Source organism: Pelobates fuscus, chromosome 12, assembly GCF_036172605.1.
Source record: "Pelobates fuscus isolate aPelFus1 chromosome 12, aPelFus1.pri, whole genome shotgun sequence".
Lineage (NCBI taxonomy): Eukaryota > Metazoa > Chordata > Amphibia > Anura > Pelobatidae > Pelobates > Pelobates fuscus.
The window spans coordinates 2,399,509-2,412,893 of record NC_086328.1 but is presented as its reverse complement, the minus strand read 5'-3'; the positions used below and the strand labels follow the sequence as shown (position 1 = coordinate 2,412,893).

At 44.6% G+C, this 13,385-nt stretch overlaps 1 protein-coding gene across 2 annotated transcripts in view; it reads right to left on the bottom strand.

Annotated features, from left to right (window-relative positions):
* Window positions 1–13,385, bottom strand: part of HYDIN (HYDIN axonemal central pair apparatus protein) — a 205,005-nt gene that overhangs the window by 168,411 nt on the left and 23,209 nt on the right. For both annotated transcript variants that reach the window (XR_010086125.1, XM_063437790.1), the window contains exons 2-5: window positions 12,305–12,461; window positions 11,706–11,831; window positions 10,304–10,423; window positions 520–654 (exon numbers count right to left, since the gene is read on the bottom strand). Coding sequence is in view for 1 of the 2 variants with exons in the window: in XM_063437790.1 (XP_063293860.1) it covers window positions 520–654; window positions 10,304–10,423; window positions 11,706–11,831; window positions 12,305–12,439 (516 nt within the window). In the remaining variant the exon portion in view is untranslated. The remainder of the gene's footprint in view (window positions 1–519; window positions 655–10,303; window positions 10,424–11,705; window positions 11,832–12,304; window positions 12,462–13,385) is intronic.

Sequence of the window (13,385 nt, the reverse complement as noted above, 5' to 3'; positions counted from 1 at the left end):
ATTAAGTTTCCCCAAGCAAATAGCATGGGCTCTCCATCCCTCAAGGAATAAGTAGTGAGGCACCGTCCCTGCAGCATTCATTACAAACAAACATGACTTTAGTAACTGCTCATCTTATATCCAGGAAGTACAGAGCAGAAAATCAAAGGGCAAACTAAAGATGGGCCACATTCGGTATATGACTAACTAACATCACTCTTTGCAAAACTTTGCCAATGCAGAGTGACTTCACAAATTCAAGTTTAAAATGTCGGTTGCTGAAGACAAGAACACTTAAATCAAACAAGAAAACCAAGATGCCCTCGAAGTGCCATTTGGGCTGAATATTAAGTGGTCAACACACAGTGTGCGTCTCTGGTAATTGTGCTGCCAGTCTCCAGACCTATTTTAAGCGATGTTGCAGCCACTGGGAATGGGTCGGCAGATGGGCAGTTAGGTATTAGTATTCCGAGCAACAAATACCAGACAAAGACAGGACAGAGGGCAAAATGATTGTCCAAGACCACTTCATTACTTTACCTTATTCTCTTCAGGGGTGAACATGATGCGGAACGTAGACGGCATCCCTGGGGCAACTTTATTGCACACATCATTGGGGCTGATGATTTTGAAATACGGCGAGCTCTCCTGAATGACCTTCACTAGCCGTGGCACCTGCCATTCACAATATGCAATATAAAATGCAAGGTTTATAGAGAGCGAAAAATACACTCTGACAGGGCTCCACAACTATATCGTTACTTCCAATACACACCGTTCATTAAATGCTTAACGTAATAACTGTTCAGCAGAGGGCACCTTAAAGAAGTGAGAACAATAGAATCCACTAACTAGAGCCAATTAATAGCCTGACTAACTAATCACTCAATGACATGCTTTTCCTGGGACACTTCCTGACACGGAATATATATTCTTTCTTGCAAACAGTTTGTGAGGTTTTCTTTCTGTACATTTTCAAAGAATGAGATTTACAATGTATTTATCTCAAAATGTGTTGGATTTGGTAAAGTGAAGTTTTGAGTCTAATTATTGGACAGAGAACAGTGAAGATGATATCTGAATTACATTTTTTTTTTTTAATTCTTTATTTTTATCGTGCACAGATTAACAACAGGCTTGCAGAGCCACGATAGCAGCTGCAAACTTTTCAATACATTTTTACCAGGTAAAGTGTGGCAGATTAAATAGCACGTTTTCTTTTTTGATAACAAAAATAAAATAAAGATTACATGGGAATAACTGGCATTGTAACAGTAATAGTTGAGGTTAAAACACGCTAAGCTAGTCAAGTTTGTGAATGGATTAGTCACCTTTAGGATTCTGTTAACTGTCGTGTCGTCTCCATGTTATTGCTTTTCTGAAGCGGTATAAACATTTAAGTTAATGCGATATTTATGTCTGCTTAGCCGTTCTCTTTAGTTTAGCATCAAATTGTGCCTGACTGGTAGAGAAAATCATAGGGGAGATTCAGATTAAGAGTGCTGCCTACGTGGACCTCATAGCAATGGGTTAATATCGTCGTGTTATGGGTATAGCTGCAGGGAGAGCTAAGCGGTGTGTAATCAGGCGGTTCCCTTTATACGTGCAGATTTCTGATCATAGGTCTGTCTTCGACTAAGAGCAGGTTAGGCACGAAGTACAGGTTCAGTTTAGGTTAACAGTGTGCATCCGACAATGGTATAGCAAACTATGTTTCTAAGTTAAGCTCGTAAGGGAGGCAAATTACAGTGGTCTCTTAACCTTGTGGCAGTGGACCGGGTAAGGTGATCTGCTCAGGGTGGTCAAGGTAACCTGCTGTCGGTGGTCGATATGGGCGCCCATAATTAGTTTAAACGCCGTTTAGCAGGCTCTTTTGTAGAGCCTCGTTAGGCTATTACTGTGTGTGGTCGTGCCTTTCGCCTTTCGCTTGGCAGCTTCTGAGCCTTAGCAGGAAGTCATATAACGTTTACACACACTAAATAGTCTAAATTAATCTACTTAGAGTTACTAGTCTGAGAGAGCTAAAGCAAACATGGCAAACACAGCGGTATTTACAACCTAGCGCCTGTCCTCCGAGGGAGTTAGTAGGAAGTCCTGTAACTTTTAAAACATACCAGACGTTCTATGCATTCCAACGTGTGAATCATAAAGATATACGGTTAACGCAAGTGTCCCAAACTAGTACGTAAGTCCCATGCCTTCACGAGGTCATGAGGCGGTTGTCTCGGTTTTTAGTCCCCTGGTTCTGTCTCAGGCGGGTGGTGGTCTCTCAGTGGTTCGAATGGGGCGATGTTGTCCACATCCCATTGTTGTCCCCGAGGGCTACTCCTTCTGAGCTTTCTCTGTGCTGCAATGCCTTCCTGGGTCAGGAACGATTGGCCTTCCTCCGGTGAGCAAATGGTATGGGTTATCCCCTCCGTGGTAATCTGAAGAGAGCGTGGTGTGCCCCAGCTGTACAGGATCTTCTGCCGTCTCAGCGTGCTGGTAACAGGGCGCATTGTTTGCCTCCATAGCAAGATGGGTTTGGAGAGGTCGTTATAGAATGAATCGCCATTTTGTCTAGGTGTGTGACAAGCTGTAAAATGACATCGCCGTTTGTCTGTTGGGGCTGTCTGCCCTGCCTGCTGGTTCTGTATATGTTGTCCATCAGGATGTTCTTAGCTTGTTTGTGGGGAAGTATTTGCTGGAGCAGGCGCCCCACGTATTGTGGCAGTTCAGTCTTATCTATCGAGGTAGGGATACCCTTAATCTTGATGTTCTTGCTGCGGCTGCGGTCTTCATAATCGGTTAGTTTCTGTGTCGTTGTTGCTTGTGAGGCGGTTAGCCTTTTCTGCTCTGCGGCAAGTGTGGTTTGCTCGGCTTTGAGGTGGGCCGCTGTTTCTTCTGCGGCCTTGATTCGCCCTGTAAGCGAGAGCATGTCTTCTCTCAATATTGCTAGGTCCGCCTGAAACATCTTGCAGATGTCGCGGAGGAGCGACTTAATGTCTCCCTTTGTGGCCGGGGTGTTGTTCTCCTCGTCCGAGGATTCCATATACAGGCTGCCAGCTTGTGGGATATCATCTAGGGTGTCCATGGAGGCTTCTTCCTCCTCCGACGAGGCCTCCGCATGTAGGTCCGCCATCTTGGGCGCCACGCGCGGGAGGCTTCCCTGCATGTACTCCCCAATATTACGGGTTCCTGATGCCATTGCTGCCTTGAGCTTCTTGGTTCGTTTTCCCATTGTGTAGGTGGGGTGCTAGTCGGTGTACCGGTGATTTTTCACCCGGTTAGTTGCTGTTTTTAGGCTTGTTGGTACGGAGCTACAGCTCTGCACGTCTGTTCAGTTCGCTGGCTTGGCTCCGCCTCTCTGAATTACAACATTTAACCCAAATTATGGAGTAGAAAAAAATACATCCCATTTTCACTATAATTTCAGCCTAACTTGTGGTTCTGTATGTTCAGAGAGGAAGGAGGAAGAGGACGTGTGGGAGAAATGCCTGTGCCACGTGTTCTTGGAGGGGCCTGTAACGGACACCTTCTGTTGACGGATGCTCCTAGCGCTTCCTGAGGACTCCAAACACTGCAGCAGACACCACAACCACCGCAGACTCCACAACCGCCGTAGCTTAACTGGAGCCGCGCCGTCTTCCGTCCAACCTGGAATCAGCTTCTGTCCTCCAGGACCGTGTGGGAAAGACCTCTCCTCCAAGGAGAGCGTAACAGGAGCAAGCTCTCAAAAGAACCAAGTGATTCAAGCTCAGGGGAGTATGCAGAGCATAGCAATCCCCAGTGTGATTATAGTAGCTCCCTCCAATAACGAGACAAGGCTACGTTTTGAGGGATCAAGAAGAACTCCGGTTTAATGGCACACACTCTGCTTTTGTGCAATTCTCCCGTGCAAGGGAGACGCCCACAGACAATTATACATTACCCAATCACACAATGGTTACATCCCACAGATTCCCTCCCCTTAGCCTGAGAGGTAACCCAATTATACATACAGTTTAAAACATACTTTTTACCCAACTTTCATAACTCTAAAACCATACATCCATTATTAATAAAAGTTGCATATTATTAATCAGAACATTCCAAATACAAACATACCCAAAAATCATTTGAATCCGTTCAGCCGTTCGGGAGATAGGTATAAGTCACTTTTGACCGACCGCAAGCACATTTTCATGCCCAAAACAGTTCCATGGATTTGGGCTGTGCGGTCGGTCTATTTTACACCGAGAAAAACAGGACTTAGTCTCCAGCCGCAGTGTCGAAGAAGGTACAGGTCAGCTGTGTTCGTGCAATTGGGTAGCCGAAAACAGTTCCATAGATTTGGCTGCACACACACAGTTAAAATGGCCGCCGCCACGTGTTCGTTTGTCGAATGGCGGCCATTTCGACGACTTCGGCACTTCGACTGCATCCGAAGTGCCAGCTTAAAAGTTGTAACACTGCTCCAAAGTATTTAAAGGGCCAGGAACAGCATTATAAAAATCCATTATGCCCAAATGCAGTTCTTAAAGGGCAATACATCCCAGGGCCATAGTCGCAGGGCAGGAGGCTAGCGATCAGTTCTCTCCAATGCCCAGTGGCAAATGGCAGTTTGTCACAGGGCCTGCTGGCCAGCCTCCTGCCAAAAGACTATGGGCCTTTTAAAAAACGTATGTGATTTATGTACTTTTGTACTCCAGACAGAGAGATCAACCCCTAGCCCTGATTCCCTAGAACTGTTTTGGGCATAGGACCATGTGCACGGTGGGTCAAAATTATGACTTCCATGGAAATCCAGAACCCCTGGACCGATATGGGTGATTTTTGGATATGTTGGTCCCCCAGATCGGGGCTATAAGGGGATGTGATTTGTGGGGTTTCCATGTGTTTTGGGGTGCTTTCGGGGTGTTGTTAAAAAGTGTTTTCTGTGCCTGGGGATAATTGCGTTTAGTACAGTTCCGGATTAAATTTTATAACATGACAGGATGCTTCATATTTGCTTAAGTCTCTCTTCACCAGAACTCCACAGCAGCACATTAAAGGGACTCTCCAGTGCCAGGAAAACAATATGTTTTCCCGGCACTGCAGGTCTCCTCTCCCTCCCACCTCCCATCCCCGGCTGCTGACATACCCTTCATTACGTCAGCTGGCGGAGGAGACTGAACCCGCCCACCGGCTGGGGAGACCTAATGTGCATGCGCGGAAATGCCGCGCATGCGCATTAGACCTCTCCATAGGAAAGCATTGAAAATGCTTTTCAATGCTTTCCTATGGGGATTTTAGCAACGCTGGAGGTCCTGTTTTTGGCAGGGCTGGATGACATTGTGGTCATGTCGCCGGCTGTTTCTGACCCTCTGGCAATTGAGGATCCCAGCCACCGTCCTTCTTTCCCACCTACCACTCAAGGACCTTCACCTCCCAAAGGTCGGACCGCGGTAGAGGTAGCAGAGCTCGCATACGTTCAAGGATGCCCACAGGTGAGCCCTGTTCTGTCAGTTACTGTTTCCACTCTGTTACATGTGGGCAGGGTGTATCACTGCATAGATAGGTGGCGGGAGGTTTCCTCAGACGCATGGGTGCTTCAGACAGCGTGGGTCTACGTAATAGACTTTCATTCCACACAGGGCCGGTGCTAGGATTTTTAGTTACATAGGTGAAGATGCATTTTGGCGCCCCCAACCCTCATAAAAAAAAAAAATGCATCTTCACCTGTGTGTCTTTCCTCCCAAACCACAGGCACACAGGCATCATTTTTCAGTCACACAGTCAAAGTCATACAGGTACACTGTCATACAAAGACAGCAATAATCATACAGAGACATACAGACACATACAGTCAGAGACATACAAGCAGAGACATACATGCATACAGAGACATGCAGGCATATAAAGACATACATGCATACAGAGGCATACCGTCATACAGACACATACATACAGACAGGCATGCAGACACATACATACAAAGACATTCAGGCACATACATACAGACATACAGGCATAAAGAAACATACATACAGAGACATATAGGCATGCAGACACATACATACATACATACAGGCATACAAAGACATACACACATACAGATACATGCATGCATACAGAGACATAACGTCATACAGACACATACATATAGACAGGCATACAGACACATACATACATACAGAAACATGCATACAAAGACATACAGGCATACAGAGACACACACATACGTACATACAGAGACATAAAGGCATACAGTTACATACATGCATACAGAGACATATATACAGACATTCAGAGACAAACATACATCCAGTTACATACATGCATACAGAGACATACAGAAACATACGTACAAGACATACAGGCATACGGACACATACATACATACAGAGGCATACCGTCATACAGATACATACATACAGACAGCCTCTCCTTAGTGGCCTGGACTCTTTCAGGGGAACCTGGAATGTCGACGACCTATCGGAGTCGGCTAGGACCCTCCTTCGGGACTCCTGGGACTCGGAGAAGTTACTTATCCACATGGAACTCTTGGTGTCGTTGATACCTGGAACAGAATACCTGTGACGAAGTGTCCTTCGCCTCTTGGTCCTGGAGAGGCCTTCTTGCCAGCCTCCTGCCCTGTGATTATGGCCCTGGGGTGTATGGCCCTTTAAATGAAACTGGCTGCTTTGTCCCTCCTCAACTTCTCATCAGCACGTGCTAAACTTTAACCCCATGGCGATTTTATTCTGTTTGAGGGAACTGAGCGCTGTTCAGATATATTGAGCGCTCAGATCCAAGCTATCTGGGGATAGGTTGAATGTGGGGGTTCTGTTCAGTGTAATGGAAATTATGTATTTTTGCTGCTGTTGTGAATGGAGATATTTTCTGTACCTGGAGATAATTGGCTTACCACACCCAGTTAAGCCAATTATCTCCAGGATAGCGGAGAAGATAGACCGGCTGCACAGCCTAACTCTGTGGAACTGGTTTGGGGCAGGAAAGCCATGCTTGCAGCTGGTCAAAAAGGACTTCCATCTAACTTATGAACCACTAGACCAATTTTTATGATTTTGACATATGTTTGTATACTGGTTTAGAATGTGTAAAGTTTATGCGAATGTGATGTATACTTTTAAAGTTATGAATATTGTGTAAAACTGTATTTTCCTGTCTGTGATAATTACATTAGCCCATTGTGTACAGTAATTATATCACAGGCAGAGGTGAGGATTTTGCTGGAATGAATAGGAGTGTTTAACTGTATTATATGTGTTTGATTGGCTGTTCTACAAAACCATGTGGGTGGTAACATTGTGTAAAAAAAACATGTGGGTGGTAACATTGTTTAAGAATGTGTATATAAGAAACAATAAAACCACAGCTCTGTCTGTTCCTGTTTTGACCCTCAACATAGAGCCTTGTCTCATGATTGGGGGATACGGCTGCATCTACACTAGGGGATTGCTATAGTCTACATACTCCCCTAGCTATAATCACTAAGCTCTTTTAAGAGCTTGTTCCAGCTTCGCTCTCTGCAGGAAGAGAGGTTCGGTCTGCAGTGCTTATGGTGTCTGGAGAAGTGCTTGGAGCACTCGGGAAGCACTAGGAGCATCCATCAACGGAGGTACTTGGTTGGAGTACTAGGAGCTCCGTTACAATACCGATCCCTTTACAGTCCCTGTATCCAGTGTTTTGAACTTCCTCTCTCACCTTTTTGACCAGGGACAGTCATATTGTTCGGGTAACGTTGCCAGGTCGGAGATCTCGGCGGCTCATGTGCCTCTCCAAGGTCCCCCCATTAGCCAAGACCCGTTGGTTTGCAGACTTCTCAGGGGTATCAGACTAACACGTCGTCCAACACCCAAGTACTCCTCACTCTGGGATGTACGCACGGTCTTATAATTTGTACAGGATTGGCCGGACAATCAAGACCTGTCCCTCCGACAGCTTTCAGCCAAGTTCGCTCTTCGGCTATGCCTTACGTTTGATGTTGACGCGTTCTCCTTTTTCACCAGAGGGGGTGACCCTCTGACTCAACGACTATTTTCTACACACATTTCCGGGACTCACCTAAGCTCTGCAAGGTGGCAGCCCTATCTCGTTATGTGGCGATTCGACTCCTCTTCGCCCTGCTCGCTTAGGACAATTGCTGGTCTCATACATACAACCTCACAAACTGGTCTCCTCTACAATCTTGGCACGATGGATCAGATGGTTGTTGTCTTTGGCAGGCGTGGATCCAGCTTTCGGAGCTTGTTCAATTAGGGACGTGGTGGCATCTGGCGCTTCACTGCAAGACATCCTGCGTTCGGTGGACTGGTCTTGAGAAGACACTTTCCAAAAAATGTATTTCAGATCGGCTGTTCATGCTTTGTTGGCCTTGTTGGCTGAGTTTTAAAACAGCAAATATGAAGCCTCCTGTCAGGTTATAAAATTGTAGATTATGCTAGCTTTAGTGTACCTATACTTTTATTAATGACACAAGGCAAATATTTCCCTCCCAGTTTTTCACCCTACTCTTTTTCTGTTTTGTCAGGTGATTTGGGTCTATCAGGTAAATGTACTGTTTTTTTGTTGCTGGTTTACACTTCTATCTGTCACATAGTTGTTTTTGGGTATACTTCTAGAATGTTTGGGTGAAATTCCTGTTGATTTTAGTAATGGTAACTTTTTGTAAGTATATTTCACTAGTTAACCAATTTTTTGATTCTGTTTATCTTGTTTCAGTTTAACCCCTTAAGGACCAAACGTCTGGAATAAAAGGGAATCATGACATGTCACACATGTCATGTGTCCTTAAGGGGTTAAAGCTTCATATATGGTACCACATTTGAACCACTGCTCCGGAAGATGCTCATCAGTTGGCTCCAGTTTCTTCTGGGAATCCAGATATATTGTTTTGTTTATACTGTCACTTGTTTTGTCGCAGCATGAAAGAGAAAGTGCATTACCTTTTTTCTGATTGGTTGTCTTATCTCTATGTTAATGTGCTGCTGTGGAGTTCTAGTAAAGAGAGACTTAAGCAAATATGAAGCCTCCTGACATTAATAAAATTAAGATTATAGGTACACTAAAGCTAGCATAATCTACAATTTTCTCCCAGGCACAGGGGAGGGATTATCTTGTTTTGTGTGGGAGTGTCCTGGACCTGAGAGCCAATGTAATCATGTGTTTGTTTTTGCTGCAGTATGCCCCTGGAATATGTAACCGGAAAAAAACCTTGCATGGGGACATGCATATAAGGCCAGTTGTGGCTGCTATTAAAGGAGTTTCTCTTAACCCTCAACATAGAGCCTTGTCTCATGTGTGGAGGGAACAGCTATATTCAATCTGGGGATTGCTATACTCATTATACCCCACAAAAGTTACATCCCCTGATAGCCCTGATCTAAGTGACTAACATATCCAAAAATCACCCAGATCAGTTAAGGGGATCGAGATTTCCATGGAAGTCAATTATTTGACCGACTGTGAACATAGTCCTATGCCCAAAACAGTTCCATAAAATCAGGGCTAGTGGTCGGTCAACTTTGGTAACATAAAAATAAAATTTAAACAGATTCCTGAACGGAGGAAGAGAATGGTTCATGGGAAGGAAAAATAGGGGTTAATTAGCCCAGAGGTGGTCCGCAGTTTGTGAGTTTGTTCGGTTCCCGAACAGTACAAATAAATCCCACTAACCAAGATTTTTTACCAGCCTTTGCTATGGCCCATAGTCAGTGGGCAGGAGGCTAGCTTCCACACTCGTTCAGGAGCCTGTGGCAAACGTCCAGGGGCGTTCGTCACAGAAGGTTCTGTACGTTGAAAGAGGAAGGAGAAAAGGGAAGGTTCTGTATGTTGAAAGAGGAAGGTGGAAGAGGAAGGTTCTGTACGTTGAAAGAGGAAGGAGGGAGAGGAAGGTTATATACATTCAGAGAGGAAGGAGGCTCTGTATGTTCAGAAAGGAAGAAGGTTCTGTACGTTCAGAGAGAAAGAAGGTTCTGTATGTTGAAAGAGGAAGGAGGAAGAGGAAGGTTCTGTACGTTGAAAGAGGAAGGAAGAAGAGGAAGGTTCTGTACGTTCAGAGAGAAAGAGGAAGATTCTGTACGTTCAGAGAGGAAGGAGGAAGAAGAAGGTTCTGTACCTTCAGAGAGGAAGAAGAAGGTTCTGTACGTTTAGAGAGGAAGGAGGCAGAAGTAGGTTCTATAGGTTCAGAGAGGAAGGAAGTTCAAAATGGAAAGAGAAAGAAAAGGATTTGTATGCACAAAGAGGAAGTAGAAAGTTTTGTGTCTTAGAGGGGAAGGATCAAGAAGAAGATTCTGAATCTTTTAAACAATGCTACTCTGACTTTTAAGAGATCATTAAAAAATGTGTTCCTCTCACTGACCTTGTCATTGTTTCTCAAGACCAGTGGCACTTCATACGTATTAAAGGGCACATAATTCTGAAAGACTATCTCTGAAGGAAAGGGCTGGAACAATGCTTGGTCCAAATCCACACTAGAAAACTAAATCAAACCAGAGATGTGTTAATAAATCAGCAGTGGAAAATACAATGCTAGATGCCAGTCTCGGACTGCCAGACAGAATACTAAATGCCATTCCCAACAAACCAGCTATAATTTAATATAATAATCATTAGCCCTTAGCTGAAGTAACCAGTTTGGATGAATGCATGTGAAGCCCTGTGTCTCTTGTTCAAGAGGTGAGATTAAGGTTAATAAGAAGTACACATGGACAACTAAAATTCTTATTTCACTTCTGTGGAAAATATATAATGAGGTTATATCTACTGAAGTGGGTACCGTCTTATACAGTCAGAAAGATGGCCATGGCTCTTCCACACCTCCACGTAGTACAAACAAGATTTCATGAATTACCTGTATTGAGGACACCCCAGAAATCAATTTGCAATCCAAGTACTGAGCATCCCACTCAGTGGAGATTGACAAATTGACTAATAAACTTGGAGTGTTAAAGGGACACTACAGGCACCAACACAATCTAAACGCATTTAAATGTTTTGATGTCATATTCATGCTGTATTTTTCTTCACATTTAAATCTTGTTAGTTTTGCACACAAAAAAAAAGAGAGAGAGAGAGAGAGAGAGAGAGAGAGAGAGAGAGAGAGAGAGAGAGAGAGAGAGAACAATATAAATGTTTTCGGATTTCTGTGGCACACCCCTGTCCTCCTTAGCCACACTTTATATTTTCACAAAACAGCTTCCCAATTGGAAGGCACACAGTGTAGCTCAGCCAATGAGAGCTCATTGTGAGCTTACCGGACTACATCCAGCAGCCAATCCATGTTTCCTTATAATCTATATGGTACTTCACAGCGAGGACAGTGACTGGCTGTGGAGCAGGTCCAGGTCTCTTAATGGCTGAGCTGCTTACGTACAGCGACGTTAAGGAAGATGTGAAAAGGGGCATGGCTAAGGAAGAGGGGATATACTGCAAAAAGCAAATTTTGCAAATCTAAAGATATTTGAATGTGAAGAAGAAAACAGAGCATGATGATGAGGCTACAACCTATCAAATGTACTTAAATTGTGTTAGTACCCAGAGGGTCCCGGTATGCTGGATCATTTAACGGGGCATTGATTAATCGACTGGAAGCTTGTTTGAGTAAGGTCCTCCTTAACCTATTGTTCCTGTAACATTGTGATTGTCTCAATTATTGTTAAATTTCATCCTTTTGATTACATTGTAAAGCGCTGATGAATACGTTGGCGCTATATAAATACCAATATTAATAAAAAAATAATCATCACGAGTAAAATAAACACCTTCTGATGGCTGGTCTCACTCATGTCAAGCAGCTCAATGATCCTTGGTAGATACATCACTTTCGTATTGGCCAGTTTCTGCTCTGTGCTTAGAGACATTTCCCTGAGAAATGCTGAGGGGGTCAGCTATATAGGAAGAAGGAAAAAATACATGGTAATAAACATGACTCGATCGTTACTTTTGTTTCAATAGGACAAATCTAGAGTAGCATTTCTTGTATCCCAAGACAGAGCAAAGCATTCACTCTCTGGGAACAAGTCAAGGGTCACGGTCACAATACACATTAAAATATCAAATCAGAAGCATTAGATAACACCATTAAGGAAACCTTTCACATGTGCCCACATTAATTGACTCTGCCATAGTAGGACATGTATACACCCACACTTCTCGCAATGGGTTAAGCACATGGACATCTTGCTGCAGAAGACCAGCCCTCGGACCCGCAGAGTCTCAGTAAAGGTTTTTCTGAACATCTGTCTGCATTGATTTGTTTCTCTGCTGGATAATCCCAGGTTTCAGTCACCAACATCTGTCTCACTAAGCTTCTCTGTGCGGGAATGCAAGAAAATGACTTGAATTAATGTGTAGTCATTACCGTTAGTCTGGCCCCCTCGTCTCTGGTCATTTTTGGGTTTTGAGGTGGCACCACTCTAGTCTGCAATCCACTGGACAGGTTAACGGACAGGTCCTGGAGGGAGTTCACCGGCCCCTGGAGCTTACTGCTTGGCATGCTGTCTGTCTTCTCATAACATCTAAAGTGGTGGTTAGAAAAAAAACGCTTCAATACATGAGCCCACTCACACAATGAAACATGTCTGATTCACATAATGCTAATGATTTCATAACCCCAGCAGACACCACAAGTCTTCCATCTGCACCCAGTCACCTAAATATTGCGCTGACTGACATACTTGAAATTAAATGATGCAAATATGTATAATGCAAAATAATTATTACCCAAGTAAAAGATGAATCGTCCCTCTGCAGGGCACTGAATGGGGGAAAGAGAAGGATTGTCCCTCTGCAGGGCACTGAATGGGGGAAAGAGAAGGATTGTCCCTCTGCAGGGCACTGAATGGGGGAAAGAGAAGGATTGTCCCTCTGCAGGGCACTGAATGGGGGAAAGAGAAGGATTGTCCCTCTGCAGGGCACTGAATGGAGGAAATAGAAGGATTGTCCCTCTGCAGGGCACTGAATGGGGGAAAGAGAAAGATTGTCCCTCTGCAGGGCACTGAATGGGGGAAATAGAAGGATTGTCCCTCTGCAGGGCACTGAATGGGGGAAAGAGAAGGATTGTCCCTCTGCAGGGCACTGAATGGGGGAAAGAGAAGGATTGTCCCTCTGCAGGGCACTGAATGGGGGAAAGAGAAGGATTGTCCCTCTGCAGGGCACTGAATGGGGGAAATAGAAGGATTGTCCCTCTGCAGGGCACTGAATGGAGGAAATAGAAGGATTGTCCCTCTGCAGGGCACTGAATGGGGGAAAGAGAAAGATTGTCCCTCTGCAGGGCACTGAATGAGGGAAAGAGAAGGATTGTCCCTCTGCAGGGCACTGAATGGGGGAAAGAGAAGGATTGTCCCTCTGCAGGGCTGGGAGAATGGGGGAAAGAGAAGGATTGTCATTCTGCAGGGCACTGAATGGGGGAAAGAGAAGGATTGTCCCTCTGCAGGGCACTG